Source organism: Lygodium microphyllum, chromosome 16, assembly GCF_053477565.2.
Source record: "Lygodium microphyllum isolate KBCC chromosome 16, Lygodium_microphyllum_v1.1.10, whole genome shotgun sequence".
Classification (NCBI taxonomy): domain Eukaryota; kingdom Viridiplantae; phylum Streptophyta; class Polypodiopsida; order Schizaeales; family Lygodiaceae; genus Lygodium; species Lygodium microphyllum.
This window is the reverse complement of record NC_141150.1, coordinates 19,048,393-19,066,117: the sequence shown is the minus strand read 5'-3', so window position 1 is coordinate 19,066,117 and position 17,725 is coordinate 19,048,393. Positions and strand designations below refer to the sequence as shown.

Below are 17,725 nucleotides of genomic sequence, written 5' to 3'. Positions count from 1 at the left end.
ATAATGGTCACCCACGCCACCTTGGCCCAAGAGTCCCTGGAACCATCTGAGCCAGCTTAGAGGAAGTTCCGCACTAGGTGGCAAAGCTAAACCACACAAGATGAGGAGAAGCACCAGCATAAGGCAATGTATTAGGCCGTCGTTAGGAGGACTTGGTTGACCACTAGGGATCGATCCATTAAGAAGAGGAGGACAATACTCCAGTAGATCAACTTCCGCCTGATAGAGTCAAGAACTGGAAGAAATTGCTAGGTAGGAGTGATGTTGAGTCCCACCTAGAACCCTAGGTATCGGACCGGTCTGTCCCTTGCACACCCATCTGAACCCCAACTGGAGGCCCACTCCGTACTAATGTCCGAGTCTATAAGAAAACCAAGTGACTTTCGCCAATTGATTTTCGCTCCCACTGCATTGCAAAACACCTCCAGAGCTAGTTTCACTCTCTCCAGCATCAGCACATCATCCTCCATATAAAGGACAGTATCATCTATATACTCTGAATCAAGTAGCTTCGTCTCCTTCCTCACCGGAGGTTGAAGGCCACATAGCCCGCACACACATGAACGGAGAAGTATGACATCGCCTTTGCAAAGAGTAAGAACAAATACGGGGCAAGAGAAAAGCCCTACTGTACAGATCTCTCAAGCCAAAATTCCTTCCCCCTTCGGCCGCCTATGAGAACTCTGCTAGTGCCTGATCTGTAGAGTGCAAAGACCCCGCAAATCCATGGCTGCTAGTGTCGCCATGGTGCCCTCTAAGAAGTCCGAGTCAACCCTATCATAGGCCTTCTCGAAGTTTAGGAGTAGTACAGCCAACCCCTTGCCATTGTACTGGGCCCACTCGGTCACCTCCAAGAAGGTGAAAACATTGTCTAGGATGCTCCTATCCTGGACAAAACCTGTATGTGTGTCATGAATAATGTTTGGAAGTACGGGGCAGAGTCAGCTACCGATCTTGGCCAATGCCTTATAGGCGACTGACAAGAACGTGATCGGTCTTCACTAGGATAGCTCCAACCGGTCTCCCCCTTTGGTGAGGAGACTGACAAGACCTGCGGATAGACTCCCAGGTATCCGTCCTGATCTGAAAATCTCTTGAAAGGCCAGTAGGAGGGGGTCCTTCACTTTTGTAGTATAATATGATGCTTGTGGAAACAACGTTGAGATTGCTTTGATGTAGGACTATTGTAGTGGCTTATGAGACCTGTGTTTTTCATGGTGGAAAGAAGAATTTTCAAGTCTATGAGAAGGAACTATTGGTTGCGATTCATGCATTTTCAACATGGAAACACTCTCTCTTGGGGGATGATTTTACTATGCAGACAGATCATCAGACATTGTGTTACTTTTTGATTCAGACTAAGGTGTCTAAGAGACACATGAAATGGTCAAACTTCCTTTATATATTTCATTTCCAGATTGTGTATATATATGTGCAATGGCCAGAGGCATGAGCATTATGTACTTAGAGATGGCTTTTTGATGATACATGGGGGACTCTATGTCATGAAGTAGTTGAGGTCAAAGGTGATGATGGAGTGTCATGCTCCTCCTTATGTAGGGCATAGGGGTATTGATGCTACAGTTGAGGCAATCGAGTACTTTTTCCATTGGCCAGCTTTGAGACATGATGTAGAGCAGTTTGTCCATACATATAGTATCGAGCTTACTCAGGTTCAGTGGAGTGGAAATCTGGAGCTTTGTTTGATGCTCAAGGGGGGGTGTAGCACTTCCACTCCTTCGGTGATAGACAACTCTAGCATATAGTGGATTTCGGATGTATTTAGCATACATCCAAGGTACTATTGTTGACAATATGTTTGCCATGGGATCACTATTCAATGTACTTGCAAATTGGTTTAATTTTTCATGTATAGTTTTGAAACCATACATTTCCATGAGATTATGATCATCCTTTATTGATCATTAGTCGTTGATCATTAGAGATTACGTATCACTTGCTGGTTTTCAATTGATGATTATTAGTTTTTAGTGGTAATCAACTAGTTCTTAGGGACAACAATGTGCTACATGATACAATTGATAGTTCAGCCATGGTTTAAGCTCAGTCTATGCTTTACTATGGTTCATTGGTTAGAACACTTCGGATATTTTAGTGATTGATGCATTCTACGAGGTTTTGGCAATAAGTTTGGATTCTTTTTGTGTTTTTTGTAATGGGTATGCTGGGTGGAAATTTGAACAAGTGTTTCGCTATAGCATAGTTAAGCAATAATGGTCGATGTTGTTTTACTATGATGCCTTATGGAAATTCCAATACAGTATCTTTTGCTTTGGTACATTATAGTGCAATGCAATTGGGGACTATTGCAAGGATTTGAAGGGGAAGGTTTGTCACAAGAATGTGTATTTTTAATGCTTTTAGGATTTGCCTTAAGCTTTAATTAAATGGACACATGTGATGTGCAAGTTAGTTAAGTCACGATGATGGGCCAATGACCCTAAGTTTGCAGTGAGTGTCATAGGTAAAAGTTGGAATAAATCATATTGGTAAGATCTAGTGGGTGCTTGGTGTCAAGTTTGGCCTAGGGCATTTAATTGGCCAATAAATGTTAGTTGTGACATTAGGAACTAGGCATTGATTATTAAATTAATGCTAGTTCAAGATTCAATAAATGCAAGGACCACTTGGGGGTTAAAATGGCCTAGCCAATTTAATTGTGTACGGGCATTGATAAATTTTTGGGAAAGGACAAAGGGCTTAATTAATTCTGAAAATTAATTAAAATGAATGTAATTTTCAATTAGAAGGTTACCAAGTGGTAAACTTTCCCATGCAAGCTGGGGAAAATGCTGTGAAGGCTGGCTAAGGGCCATTTCAGCCATTTTGAAAGTGGAGAAGGCTAAGAGACATAGAGGAGGGGTTGCTGCCGCAGGTGCCTACTTGGGAGCAGATTCTTAGTGTACTTCCAATTGCAATGTGAGTTAAAGAAATACCCCAAGGGGTGTGAGTTTTTAGGGCCAGTCGCAAGTCTATTGTCCAAGATTAATTGGTCACATTTGTATTTCAGTTTATGTGAATTCATTGCTTGCTGTAGTTAGTGTATATTCGGGTCATTTACCACCCTTTCAAAAAAGGAAGGCTGGTTTCAGGCACCCTTTCTATTGCTGCTCATGTTCCTTCTAGGTGGATGTCTTAGTTCATGCTGCTGTCCAGCCAGGCGCTGGTTTCCAGCCATCCATCAATTCATGTTTGGTGCGGTCCATCCATCAGCTTGTGTTTGCTAAGCACTAGTTTCCAGCCATCCATCAGTTCATGTTTGCTGCTGTCAACCCCAGAAGTGCTGGATTTGCTGCTGTCCAGTCATTGCTAGCCCCAAAACTGTTGCATTTTGCTGTTGCCAGTCAGCTGCATTTGCATCAGCGACCCAGTGCCCATTATTGAGACTGCTGCGTTTGCAGCCTGCAGCTGCTGCCTAGCCTGCACAGTCACCGTGGGAGCTTGTCATCATCAGTTTACTGCATTTACATTGCCAGGTCTGTCATCAATGGATTCAGCCCTACATTTTTGGGACAGTGCAGCGTATAGAGCTGTCTTCTGCCATTTTCTGCAGCTGATCATTGCTTGGAAGCTGCTTGCTGCATTTGGGATATGTTCAGTGACAACACTCCCTTCAGCTCATGTCTCTGCCACAGTCCTTCATAGACATGGGAGTTTTGAGTTATTGTATTCACTTTCCGTAGTGGGTTTATTGCATTGAGCATTGTAGTATTCATTCTTTTTCAATGTTCATTGTCTTTGAGTTACTCTTTACATGTGAGTTCTATCATTATCACTCTGAGTGTTGTCATACATTGGTGTTTAAACTTTATCCTTTGTGTTTGAGTATTTCTTTACATTGCATGTATTTGATTTGATTTTCTTTCAGCTCCAGCTAGACTGTTGAGCACTTGTACATAATTGAATTTCTCTTTTTAATAATATTATCAGCCACCCCTTTTTTGTTTTTACAAAAAGAGAAAAACTAGAACATTAAGCCTTGTGTTAGCTAGAATGGAGTTAAAATAGCAACCACTGCTGCCATCTTTGCAATCCTTCCAAAGGCATAATTCAATTCAAGTCAGTTCACAAATAGGTAAATCGTGCGACTACAGGTGAATACCAGAGAAGATGCTAATGTTTTGTGATAAGAATTTGAATGACTATATTTCTGCATTGCTCTTTGGCTCTGACGCTTGATAGCATTGACTTGAGCTACTCTAGCCACATTGAACCCTCATGTGTCTTTAAGAAGTTTGATAGTGTGCAGCATGACACACAGTTCAAAAAGGTGGGCAAGTATTTGAAAGATTAAAAACAAAGTATATGTTGTGTAGTACATTCTTCCTAGGCCTTTCACTGATAAGCTTTATCTTAATCATACATGTTTATTGGTGGGGACTTTTTAAAAACCCTGGTACAATGTTCTAGCTTAATTTGAGACATTCAAAATTTTTGTTGACAGTGTAGGTTGTCAATCATGACATGAGGGGATGTGTTTGAAGCTTGAAAGGGGATTAATGTAAGATGAGATAGTAAACAGTAAATGACATGTGTTATCTTAAACTGCTGATGCTGGGTTATCCTAAGCTTGGCATGAGACACATTTTGGTTTAATTGAATTATCAGAAAGGAATCAATCTGTTGCTAATTTTTGTGCTGTTTTGTCCTCACAGATATGGTGAAAAACAAAGGCTTTTTGCCATCAGGACCTGGGGAGATCTCAATTCAAAAAAAGCAGATAAGAGCAATTATGAACTCATTGTTGCCTGCTTGCACAGAGCTGGATGGTGAATCTGGTAGTCCTTTTAGGGCAGATGCAATAATTGCAAACCCACCTGCATATGGTATTATCACGATTCTGGTTCTTTGCAATATTCATCAACTTTAGAAAACACATTGACTAGTGTTCCCCTTGTCTGTTCTGTCTTTTTCTAGTACAATCCTTGTGTAACAAATGTTTTCTTATGTTGGAGGCTATTGACTGTTAGCACAAGAGTTCAATGTAATAGTTGGGCTTAGAGTCGAGTTAGCATTTCTTGTAGAAAATTAAACCGTCTCTAGCTTTTCCATCCTTCGTTGTAGTGTCTCATCGTTTTAAAGACCTTCAGATGCTGATCATTATTATTCAAGTTATATTTGCATATGTTTCCAAGAATGTACCAGATGTTGTACTCAATATTCCAAGAAGGAGATTGTGATTGCTTACACTTTCATGTTAATTCAACTACTTGAGTTTGTCCAAAAGCCAATGGCCTAGTGGTTGAGACTTGGGCTCACAATGGTGCAGTTGTGGGTTCAAAGCTTGCTAGGTGCATTGCTTGGCTGGACATCTATGTTACATGGTGCATTCATGAAAGTTTGGGTTCTTGCCCACCCAAACACTTGGTGGGTCCTCTTTCTTGGTAGGGTAATTGAGGAGGGTCTTAGTGTGATCAAGCTCTGCTGTTCATTTTGGCTTTGAACCATCTTACTTGCATGTAGGGGCAGTGCCAGCATGGTTCTTGCTTGCTCTTTCGACTAATACTTGCAGCGAGGTGCCTCCTTTATGTGCCTTTAGGTGTGTTTAAAGAAAAGGAAAAAAGAAAAAACTGGTTGACTTTAGTGTCTATCAATCTTACTGGATCTCCTTGCATTCTGCATCTTATTGCTGTGAAAGGGGAGGTTTTTGCTGTGCTAATGCAACTTTATTCAGGCATACTCAGGAGTAGATAGTGACTCTTTTGCTTGACCTGTCTATCATCTATCCATGAAAGTCAAAATATCTGTCATGTAAGCTGAAATCAGACAAGTAGCAGTGGTAGGCTTTCTGTGATGCTTGTATATGTGTCTTACAGTGGTATTGATCATTTTTTGATGCAGGGCATGTTCACGTAGCAGAATACCTAAATGTTCCTTTGCACATATTTTTCACCATGCCTTGGACGTAAGACTTCTTCCAACATTGTCACTGTTATGTTTATTGGTAGTCTCAGGGATGCTTTACTCTTGCAAGCACTTACTTGTGCAGTCCACAGAGGGAGGGTGTTTAATAGCCATGCCAAGGGTGCCCTTAGTGAGCCCTTAGCTTTCAAGTGTTTAAGTCTTTAGTGAAGAGTGAAAGAGTGATATGGAGGTTCAAAGCCTCATGCTACCAGTGTGAAAAATGTGTAATGTAGGACAATGTGTGCACTTCTTGCCTGTACTGCCAATTATGAGTTTGCTACAGGATAATCACCTATTATCTGCTGGTTATCTGAAACATATGATCAATTTGTGTACAACTAATTTATCCATGTAACTCGTACAGTATATGTACTTTCTTGCAGACCAACCAATGAGTTTCCACATCCATTGGCCCGAGTTAAACAACCGGCTGGTTATCGAGTACGTCTTTCTGTTCAACAAAAAGCTGTGTAACTGCCTAGAAGAATGCCTTTTTTTGGGAAATGCTCAACTTTGAGCAATATTTGTTTTTTTGCAGATATCGTATATTGTTGTGGACTCCCTAATGTGGTGGGCTACTAGAGGGCTTATAAACGAGTTCAGAGTTAAAAAACTTAAGCTTAGTCCAATGACTTACTTTAACATGAATCAAGGTTCAATTTCACACCTGCCAACAGGGTATATGTGGAGTCCACATCTGGTCCCAAAACCAAAAGGTTAGAACTTTCTGTACTTTTGCAATGTCAAGCTAGTTTCTCATGGAGAGGAAACTTATTGTCTTTTAAGATATTATTTTTCTCTTATATATGACTTTCTATTTTTTTTCCAGACTGGGGTCCTAGAGTAGATGTCGTTGGGTTTTGCTTTTTAAGTCTGGCCTCAGATTACAAGCCACCAGATGCTCTTGTGGAGTGGCTTCAAGCCGGTCCAAAACCTATCTATGTTGGGTTTGGCAGTCTTGTAATTATCTAGCCCTGCATCTTCTGAGATTCATTGAGCTAATCTGGGATGGTATTAATGCTGGATTTCTTAAGTTGTTTCAATACTTTTTATTTCCTTACCACTCTTTTACCTTGTTTTTTCCATTTGCCGGTCACATTATTGTAGCCAGTGGAGAATCCAAGAAGAATGACAGAAATTATTGTTCAAGCTTTTCAAGAGACTAATCAAAGGGGTATAATTGACAAGGGATGGGGTGGCCTTGGTGATAGTAAGTGACAGTTCTTAGAAAATGCACTTCATGTTCCTGTGCATGATTATTTATTAAAGGCTTCCTGTGTACTTGACTGCGTATCAATTTGCATACTGGTCTATTTATCTCGAATCCTCTTCATTCTCATCAATGTATGGTTATTTATTAAAGGAGTTCTGTATATTTATCAGGTTCGTCAAATATAGGACTTGAATCTGCTCATTAGAAAGAATATGTTGAGTCATTCATGTCTTGTAGCGAATAACCTGCTCAGGAAAACTGTGTAACTTGATTGGTTGGTACATGACATTAATGACTAAGTTTGTGTCGGGGTAGTTAGTGTAAACCCCAGGATTGTGCATTATCTGTACAGAAAAAGTTACCCTATTGTTTGGTTTCCATTCATACTGAAGACCTAACAGTGTTTTATCAGATCTTTATTGAAAGTGAAAACATTTATGTGTCATCGTTTTACATGTGTTTCGCAAGTACATCTTCTTTACAAAATGCGAACAGTTAACATCTTTGTCCAAACAACTTGGACATTTGTACAAAGATCCAACCATGTGGGCAAGCCAGATTTCTCCCAAATTTCTACTCAAGATTCGTTTCTAGTTTGTTGGAAGCTGTGATTCTTTCCTACTTTCACTTCCTCCAATAAACTTGTTTACTGTTGCTCCATATTCCACTATGTGATCCAAACTACTACATCTAGAAAGTACGATTTGATACAGTTTGCAATGTTGTTTAGGACTGCGACATTTGTGTGCTGGTTGGTGGGTCTTGGTGGTCTCAAAGAGATCTCTGGAGACATCAGGTACTATCTATGTTTAAATAGAAGATCTAGAATGGAAACAAGGCTCAAAAGCTTAAATGAGTCAAGCCCTTTGTGAGCCACCACAGGTTCCTCGGTAGCCTGTGAAGGGATCTTAGGTTGCATCTCAACTCCTCTGTTTTCAGTCACTCTCCTTTTCTCCTAAGGAGACTCAGTGGGCTTCTGAGAAGTTTTAATATTCTGGAGTCGGAGTCAAGGTCATCCATGCTCTTTGAGGTGTCCTACACCTAGAAAGGGGATTCAGAAATCCTCCCCCCTCTTTGGTCTTATAGGTGATTATCATTGGGGCATGGTCTAATGTCCATCCACATGGTTGCATGACCGATCACCCCTATGAAGTGTGCCAGCCAATCAGGTTGCAACCACCCTTCACAGAGAAATGCACCAGTACTTTTTAATATTTCATTCGTTTATTCATTTTTGTTTGTGAATATCACACTTGCACATTTACTAGAATTCTCTTGAACTGCTTTTTATTAGGGCTGCTCATGCATTTTGTTGGCAGCTGGTAATTGAAGTTGCAACATACTCTTTTCTTCAAATGGTGCTTGTCCGCAATAGAAAGGCATAGGAATAGGACTATGACTGCCTCTGTATAATACTTCAGCTGATCCTTATCCATCTACTTTAGCACTTTGTCCACAATATGCATGACTAAACTGGTCATACCTGTTACATCCTTCCAGTGAAGCTGGGCGAGCTCATGGTTGGCACTGAAGTGGCCTTCATGTCGTTTGGTTATTTCAGCCATCCTTTTGAAAAGGCTTGGGTAAGATTGATGTTGCAGCTCAAGCTCTATTAGCAAAATCTGTAATTCAGAGACTGCAGCCTGGAAGACTTATACTTTCTCGCATATTAGATTTCACACCTATTTTAAGGGGACATCTTGTAATGCTTGTTGCACGTAGCCCGATGACAAGTTTCTTTTCAAGGTTTCACACAAGCACACCCACACCCACCCACCATTGAATGCCCACGGGGTGGTGCCTCCACTCCAAATCTTAATAAGAGTGTAAGCAAGAGCCATGCAGGCATTGTTCCTATGCGTACTTTCTTTTTGCAAATATTGTGCCTAATTATATTACTTCAGAAAAAACCTTGAATACAAAGAAGTGCTCATGCTCAACAGACTAGCTAGAGCTGATGCAGAGTCACAGATATATCAAATATACAGGCCTCTCAAGGCGGTCTAGGGGGGATGGGGGCAAGAAGCCATGGAGGGGGGGTGTATCGCCATTGGGGGCTGCCTACCTGCATCATGAAAAAAGGAGGCTTTGTATTAGGGCCTTAGGGAGGTCGTGCCACACACGAAGTAGGCTATGTAGGAAGGGAGATCTTGGGGGCATGATCTAGGCCCTCTTGAAGATCCATCTCAAGGAGGGTCTTCAATCCCCCCAAGCCTCCGTCTACACTCTTGAAGACCCTCTTCCAATAGGACCTTCCAGGTCTGCCCTCCTAGTGTGAGACCGCGGACTACAAGCTTGCCCAAAAGGGCCATACTCTCATACACTGGGTCAATGATCCCAAGCCCTCCCTCTGACCGATGCCGGATGATGGTCGTCCTTGCCACCTTGGCCCAAGAGTCCCTGGAACCGTCCAACCCGGCACAGATGAAATTCCACCCTAGGCAGCGAAGCTGATCTACACAGGACGAGGAGAAGCACCAACATGAGGCAATGTACCATGCCGTCGCTAGGAGAACCTAGTTGACCACTAGGGCTACGAGCAGCACTCCAATAGGTCAGCCTCCTGCGAATAGAGTCGAGGATTGGAAGAAATTGCTAGACGGACGGCTGACCTCTGCACACCCATCTAAATCCCAAGTGGACACCCCACTCTGTACTAGAGTCTGCGTCTATAAGGAAACCAACTGACGTCTGCCAGTTGATTTTCGCTCCCGGTGTAGTACATAATACCTCAAGAGCTAGTCTCACTCTCTCTAGCATCAACTCATCCTCCTCTATGTAAAGTGCTCTATTATCTGCATAATTTGAGTCTAACAACTCCATCTTCTCTCTCATCCGAAGTCGCAGGCCGCGTAACCCGCTCACACGTGATCTGAGGAAGTGAGACATCACATCTGCAAAGAGTAGGAACAGATACAGGGCGAGTGGGCAGCCTTGCCGTACCGATCTCTCCAATTGTCCCCTCTCTTGCCTTCTACAAGAACCCTACTGGTAGCCGATCTGTTAAGTGTGGAGACCCCATGGATCCATGCCTGGGGGGAGCCCAACCTGTCCATGGTGCCCTCCAAGAAGTCCCAATCCACCCTGTCATAGGCTTTCTCGAAATCTAGGAGTAATACAGTCAATCCTTGGCCACTGTGCTGGGCCCACTCTTTCGCTTTAAAGAAGGTAAAGACATTGTCTAGGATGCTTCTATCCTGGACAAAGCCTGTCTGTGTGTGATGAATGATGTCTGGAAGCACGGGGTGGAGTTGCCCACCAATCATCTTTGCCAGTGCCTTATAGGCAACTAGCAACAAGGTGATCGGTCTCCATTGGGATAGCACCAATTGGTCTCCCCCTTTGGGGAGGAGACTGATAAGACCTGCCGCCGATAGACTCCTTGGCATCCAACATGAATTGAAAATCTCTCGGAAGGCCAACAATAAGGGGTCCTTCACTACCTCCCAGTAGGTGGTGAGTAGGTGGTGAAGAAGGCCTTAGAGAGGCCATCCTCTCCCAGGCATTTCTACCCGTCCTGTGTGTGGAAAGCCTCCTCTAATTCCTTCTCTGTGAAGGGGTCCAAGAGGAAGCGTCCCATCTCCTTTGTGACGAGGGACGGGATGTGAGCCCAGACTTGTGTGCAATGCTGTCCTCTGGCTGAGGCTGTCTCCTGCTGGAAAAGGCGTCTTGTGTGGTCGGTGGCAATCTCCATCACCTCGTCTGGGCTAGAGCGAATCCTCCCATACTGATCCCGAAGGCTACGTATCTGCTGTCTTGAGGTGCGGGGTTGGTGAGCCTGAATAAACTCCCTGCACATCGTGTCCCCCTTTTGCGCCCAGAAGGCTACTAAGGTGCGGAATGAGAACTCTGAGCACCTGTCCTCTAGGTCGGCAATGGTTGCTTCTGCGCGCACCTCCTGTGTGTGGAGGATGGGATCCCTTGGTGTCTCTTGTAATAATCTCTGCATGGCTGCTAGGTCGCGTCTCGGAGTGCCCTCTCCTCCTACCAATTCTGCTACCTGGCCTGTAGGGCTGCCTCCTAGCAGATACTGCTCGACTCGGCTAGGACCTCTGCAACCTTCTCCGCAATCTAGTCCCTCCTGTCCCACTCCCTAGTCCAAATCTGCTCAATCTGTCTCTTCACCTCCTCCCTCCTGTAGATGGAGTCAAGGATGTGACAGGGTCGTGTACCTAGGGAAGATGCTGGGGGATCAAGTGTCAGGAGGATCGGATAGAGTGGTGCCAGCCAACTCCTCTATCTGGCCTCCGCGAGAGCATCCCCACTCTCCCACATAGAACCTGTCCAACCGCTCCAGCAAGACTCCGTCTAGCCGCCTGTATCCCCACGAGAAGTCCAACGACCTTTCCCTCCTTTGGAAAGTTGGGTCTCTCCAAGCATCGTGAGCTCCTACTGTCAGTAGGAAGACCTCCCATGCCTCCTGCTCCTCCCCAGCCATGCCGTGGTAGTTTCTGCCTCACCCTGCTAGTCCTCTGAGGCCTCTAGGTTGTTGAAGTCATAGCACCTAGAAACGTCAGAAACATTTAGAAACAAAACGTCTGAAATGTGTTTCAAAAGCTTCTTTCAAGAGGGGATAAAGTAAGAAACGCGAGTGTTTTTAAATAGGGATTTTTAATAGTTTTGACTAGGGAAAGAGGTTCTAAACCTCTATGGAACATATGTGCTAATATGGTGCTAATATGTCACAAACATGTGAGAAATGTTCTGCTACTAGTCCATCCTCATCCTGTGCCCTCCCTTTTTGTAATCTATTAATTGCATCCCTAACCATTTTCCATGTGAATCCATGTGAAGAAAGACCACTGTGTTGGCCTACAAGCTTGTGGGGGTTGCATAGGTGGCTGTCGTGGCAAGTCATACAATTGTCTCCCATAGTCAAGCCAAGCATTTGGTGATGTATAAGGATGCAAAAATATACACGGGTGTAGAGAGAATATTTGTGTATGTCTCCGCCTTGAAGATCTCAGTCTCCATCAACCTTGAGGGCAGTCTCCACGGTCTGCAGCCTCAAATCTATGAAAACAAGTGACTAAGACTACTGAAAACTGAACCTATAAATAGGCTGGAAAAGATGCATAAATAATGCAGGTCGGCTGCACTGGACAGCAGTTCTCCACTTGCACTATCGGATTGCTGTCGGACTGACTAGCTACCACATGGCACTCCTCCTGCACATGTCGCATGCTGCACTAGGTGCTCTTGTTGCTCCTGCCTATCTAGGGCATGTCCAGCTCTAACATGCTGTCCATCAAATCTGGCTGAGATCTGCCCCAAATGGCTGAGATAAGCTGAGATCTTCTAAGATTTGACTGAAAGAGATGAGAGAATGTCAAAGAGAAAATCGAAAGATTCCTCGCAAAGAAACTCTCCAACGTGCTTGTTGCCTGCCTCAACCAACTAGAAAAGTAGTCGTCTGCAGCCTAGGAGCACCAAAATTGTTGTCGGGAGCCAGCTGATGATATCACCATCTTCCTTATGGGCCTTCTCCTACTATGACCTACTTGTTGATGGCTCTAGATGTCTTTCACCTGCGGTAATCTGCTGTTTTTTTCTCAGAAAATGGACCAGCAACCTTCTCTCTCTCTTCCTCTAGCTGAAAATTGACTTGAATGGTTGAGAACAAGCCCCAAAAACGTTTTCTCAGTTTGCTTGGGTATTTTTGCCAAGTGGCAACTCTCTAAAACCCAAAATGGTGAGGGCATTAATGCATATGTGGTGGCATGCTGTCAATGAAATGATGCCAATGTGGGGATACTGTGGGATGAAAACATGGTCTGCCCATGATCCCCTTTTGAGCCAATTGTTCTATGAAGTCTTCTAGAATCTCATATTGCAATTAATTGTCTCAACTTTTAGTTTGGGGCTGTACGAGATCTGAAGAAATATGACATCAACTTAGGTTAAGATCTTAGGTAGCTTAACAAAAAGTTCCTGCTCTAGTGATTTATGTCTAGTTTCTTCATCTCATCTTTAAACTATGTGATGAATTTCAAGGTTCCATGGAAGAATATGCTCTTACTTATTTTACTTGGTACCCCCCTTCTCTTACTTAGTATGTGTTTTGTATGCTTTCCCCTGTTAAGTATCTATTCTTTCTGAATTTTTTCCTGTTGATGAACTCTTTCCATAAATGTTGATTTGAAAGCCCCCAACTTAAGTGTCACTGACAGTCCCAAACTGCCATCTATCCTGATATTTCACAACACCTTACCATTTTGATAAATTGGCAACTAACCTAGCTCTTTGGCTGCCCAATCCTTTTAGGTATTTGCACCTTTCCACGTGCAAATTGATCTTGGTTCATGAGTTCTACCTTTGATAAGTAGCTCAGAAAATCTCAAGAAAAGGGAAGCTCCTCATTGTGCTTTCCTTCCTCACTGTTTGTAATAGTCTCCTTTTTACTATAGTTTAGTTAATATTAGAATAACTTCACACGTGATTTAACATGCACATGGTGGATCAGATTCATATGCATTACACTTTCTGTGAACATTTAAGTTTCGTTGGTTTAGTTCAGTTAAGAATACTTGTAGACTTTTTCATAGATATATTATAAATCTGGTTGCATATGGATAACATTGGCATGTTTTTACAGTGAAGGAACCATCAGATTCAATTTTCCTTTTGGAAAATTGCCCACATGATTGGTTATTCCCTCAATGTGCAGCTGTGGTAAGTTCTTGTTGCTTGGTCAAATGCTTACAAGTATTAGAAATTCAATCTATAAATGAGTGTATTGCTGTTCATGGTCCAATGGAGTTGTTGAGGTTGAATCTATTTATGATATTATCTTCTGTGATAACAACCTCAAAATTGTACTCCATCTTCCCTTGAAACTGTATTCTATCTTATGTTTGATTGCTAATAATGATAGTATATGTTTGAATCTGTTTATGATATGATCTTCTGTGACAACCACCTTGAAATCGTACTCCACCTTCCCTTGAAACTGTACTCCACCTTATGTTTGATCGCTAATAATGATAGTATATGTGAAGGTAGAGTTATTGCTGTAAAAGGTGAGTCCCAAGAACTATGTTTCAGTGTGCCTCATCTTTGATTAATCAATGTGGTTTCGGCATAAAAATTGCTAAAGGTACATTGCTCAGTGTATCCTGCTACATGGCATAGCCAAGTATCAACATGATGCATGTAATGGAATTTAAGAAGTCGTCAGCCACTGTTTGATCAGCATGTTGGTATGTTATTGCACTAAATACGTTTTAGATCTGTACATTGGGTAATATAGAGTACTGTTGCCTCCATTGAAAGTATAACTATTTGCAAGGAGTTGCTGTCAAAAACCGCTTTGCTTTTCAACTCAGAAAAGCAAATTTTGGAGATTTATACCTTTCTGATTTGAAACTAGACTCAGAAAAATGTAGCATTGCCTTCCTAAATTAACAGTTCAACATTGGCAATGTGGATGAACACAGAGCATAACCAATCCCTTTCCTCCACCTTACCAGATTAAAGACAATAGAATAATATCTTGAATTTCCAAATTTGTGGTCAAGATAATATGCTTCGTGGCTGATTCCATTATGGTGACGACTCTGAGAACCAGCATTCCACAGACACTTCCATTGAAAAGAGCAGAACTGATTCTGCTCCAAAGTTCAAAAGCAAAGCGGATGTCAACAGAAATTCTTAGCTAATGGTTACTCTTTCTATGGAGGCTTCAGTACTCTACAGTCTCCAATATACAGATCTAAAACGTATTTAGCACAAGAACATATCAATGTGCTGATCAAACACTGGATAACAGTGGGTGACGACTTTGTTAGCAGACTTGCAGAAAAATGCTTAAGCATGACAATCCATTGGGAGAGATTAGCAATGCAGAACCGACAGCAGAGGCTAGAGATTTGCTCTCAATGTGAGTTTGGAACCTCTGGTGATCATTCTTTTTGCAGCCATTTATCTACTTCTTTTCTTTTTGCACACCTTAAGATATAGTAGCTTTAGGCAAGGATTATCTATAAACTCTTGGTGATCTTAACAAGCTTGGATTTGCACATCCTATGTACTAGCGTGACCAGGTTTGTCTATGTCCAATGGTCAGGAGATCTCATCCCATCTGTACTTTCTTGTCTGACACATCGGATCCTGTACAATATTGTCCAGTCTGTTTTAGTGACCATTGGCACTGTAGGTCAAAAAATAGTCATTGAAATAAATGTTTGGGTGAGCATTTTCCAGCAATTTGCAGGTGCTTTTGGGGCCGTTTTGGTAGCTGGCTGAAGGCTCCCTTTCCCACAACACACACCCTCTTTTTTTTTCATAATGGGTAATTGCATTAATTACTATGAAAGTAAAATACAGAGACCCTGTCTTTTTTTTCCTGAAAAGGATAATTGTATTAATTGCCAGAAGCACTAAATACAAGTGAACTATATGATTGAGAATACAAGGGTCACAATTGAACTAGATGACTAACAATGAGACTAAAGAAATCACATGATTCCAAGAAAGCAATTCATCCCTGGGAAGAATGTATGTAAGCTGAATGATGCTAAATTGCCAATGATGATGGTCTCTTAGACGGGGCAATGTGACTATGCAGTCCAGAAGCAGAATTAAAAATGAATGCATTTTGGACGGTCCAGATATGCCAACAGCCCCAGAAACACAGAAATTGAAAAACAACCTTCCTGTTTTGCTGCACAGAATCCGTCAACTTTGGCTTTCCAAAAACGCAGTCTCTTGGATGCATGGTTGGTCCAATCACATGGCACCAAATAATAGATAGAAGGGACCATACCTTTCTTGTAACCAGGCAAGAAAGAAACTGATGACTCGAGGTCTCTTCATTGGTATACAAAAGAAGCAAGAGACATTGGAAATATTGCAATTTGACAGTGCAAAAGTAAGCAAAAGACCACTCACCAACATTCTCCAAAAAAACACTTTGTATTTGAAAGGAGTTTTGTTAAGCCAATCCACCATCACTATAGATTTCCACAAAGCTTTGCCTTTGTGAAAGCCCCAAATAAGATTACCCTTGAATGCCAACCAATTCAGATGTCTAGTAAGTAAGTGGTAGATTTTATCCACAGATGCATGATCTACAACAATCGTCCTTTGATTTTCCAAAGCTTAAAGTAGATAGAGTAAGTGATTTCTTGCAAACTGGACTTTGACCAAGGGAGCAATGGTAAATAATATGAAATCATCGTGGGCACCGTGATTGTCTAAGCCACTTCAAGACGTACATGAAAACACCATGCCTAAGATTTCCAATAGATAAACATATGGAGATCTAGTCGAGCAACTTTTGGACAAAACATTCCACCCCAAAGGATAACCCAAATGTCTCGTAATACTGCCCTTAGTTACCACCTCTCCTTGCCAACCCAATCCTTGTAAGACTTGCTTTGTGGAACTAATAAGAGCATACTTAGTGGTAGCCCTAAAGCAATTACAAACAAGTCCCATATCTCCATTGCTTTGCAAAGGTTATCTTTATCAGCTTTCAAGAACATAAACGTACTATCAACCAAGGCTTGACCGACCAAATGATGCATTGAAGGAAGGGACTGGCACACTGCATTACCATTTGCAGCTAAACACAAAAACGTTATCAAAATAGAATGTGTGGAAAGAGCAAAGAACAAAGGCTTGGACGGCCCTATCTAATAGGTCAAGAAAGGGTGAAAGGTTTTGTAACACCATCATTAAGCATAACTTTGGAAGATAATATGTGCCGACAATGTAAATTAAATGAGACATCGGAGTTCCAAATCCCATTGTTTGCATAAGTTGGGCTAGAAAATACCATTCTAGATAATCGAAGGCTTTTTCTGAGTCTAGGTGTATCATTACCATTTTTTTATTTGCGTATGGCCTTAATTGATCCTTTTTTTTTTCCAAGTAAAATGTGGCTGGTTATATTACTCAAAAAAACTGATTACAACAGAGTGCTCATGCTCAACAGAATAAACTGGAGCTGATGCAAAGTCACCACTACATCATGTATACAAGCTTCTCAAGGCGGTCTAGGGGGGATGGGGGCAAGGAGCCATGGGGGAGGGGTATATCGCCAAATGGGACTACCTGCCTGCATCACAAAGAATAGGCCCTGGCCGCCCCAGGTACGCATGAAGTGACCACGGAGCTCCTGACGAGCCCTGGATTCACCCTGCACCTGCTCCCATCGGCCGCGGAGGGAGTGAATGATGGAGGTCCATAGCTCTGCTAAGGTCGCAAGTGCTGAAAGTCTCTCTCTGCCGAAAGCCACTTGGCATCGCGCCTTCCAGATATGCCATCCAGTAAGACTCCCTATGATCTCCCATATCTTTGAGTGGTCTGCTGTGGGCTTTAGTACCTGGCGGATGGGTAAAGCCTCCAGACCAACCACTGCACATGACCCTACCTCAATCATGAAAATCGTGTCCTGCATCCCGGCCTCATACAGAAGGTGACGGCCCTGGCTAAGTGCCTGCCAACAGAAAGCTCCCCATGAAATACACCCAAGGCTGGGGGCTATACGTCGAAGGATACGGCATGCTCCTCTCCACACAAACTGCGGCTCCTCACAAGACCAAAGACAGTGCTTTGGGGTTTCTAGAGGCTGCTGTGTGCAAT

The 17,725-nt window shown here is 42.5% G+C and overlaps 1 protein-coding gene across 2 annotated transcripts in view; it reads left to right on the top strand.

The window, feature by feature from the left end:
* Positions 1-17,725, top strand: part of LOC148022587 (sterol 3-beta-glucosyltransferase UGT80A2-like) — a 143,318-nt gene that overhangs the window by 93,025 nt on the left and 32,568 nt on the right. The window contains exons 6-13 of one of the 2 annotated variants that reach the window (XR_015693512.1): positions 4,677-4,847; positions 5,863-5,926; positions 6,309-6,366; positions 6,464-6,641; positions 6,755-6,885; positions 7,033-7,135; positions 13,734-13,810; positions 14,929-15,017. Coding sequence is in view for 1 of the 2 variants with exons in the window: in XM_087695545.1 (XP_087551671.1) it covers positions 4,677-4,847; positions 5,863-5,926; positions 6,309-6,366; positions 6,464-6,641; positions 6,755-6,885; positions 7,033-7,135; positions 13,734-13,810 (782 nt within the window). In the remaining variant the exon portion in view is untranslated. The remainder of the gene's footprint in view (positions 1-4,676; positions 4,848-5,862; positions 5,927-6,308; positions 6,367-6,463; positions 6,642-6,754; positions 6,886-7,032; positions 7,136-13,733; positions 13,811-14,928; positions 15,018-17,725) is intronic. The other variant, XM_087695545.1, reaches the window with a different exon arrangement.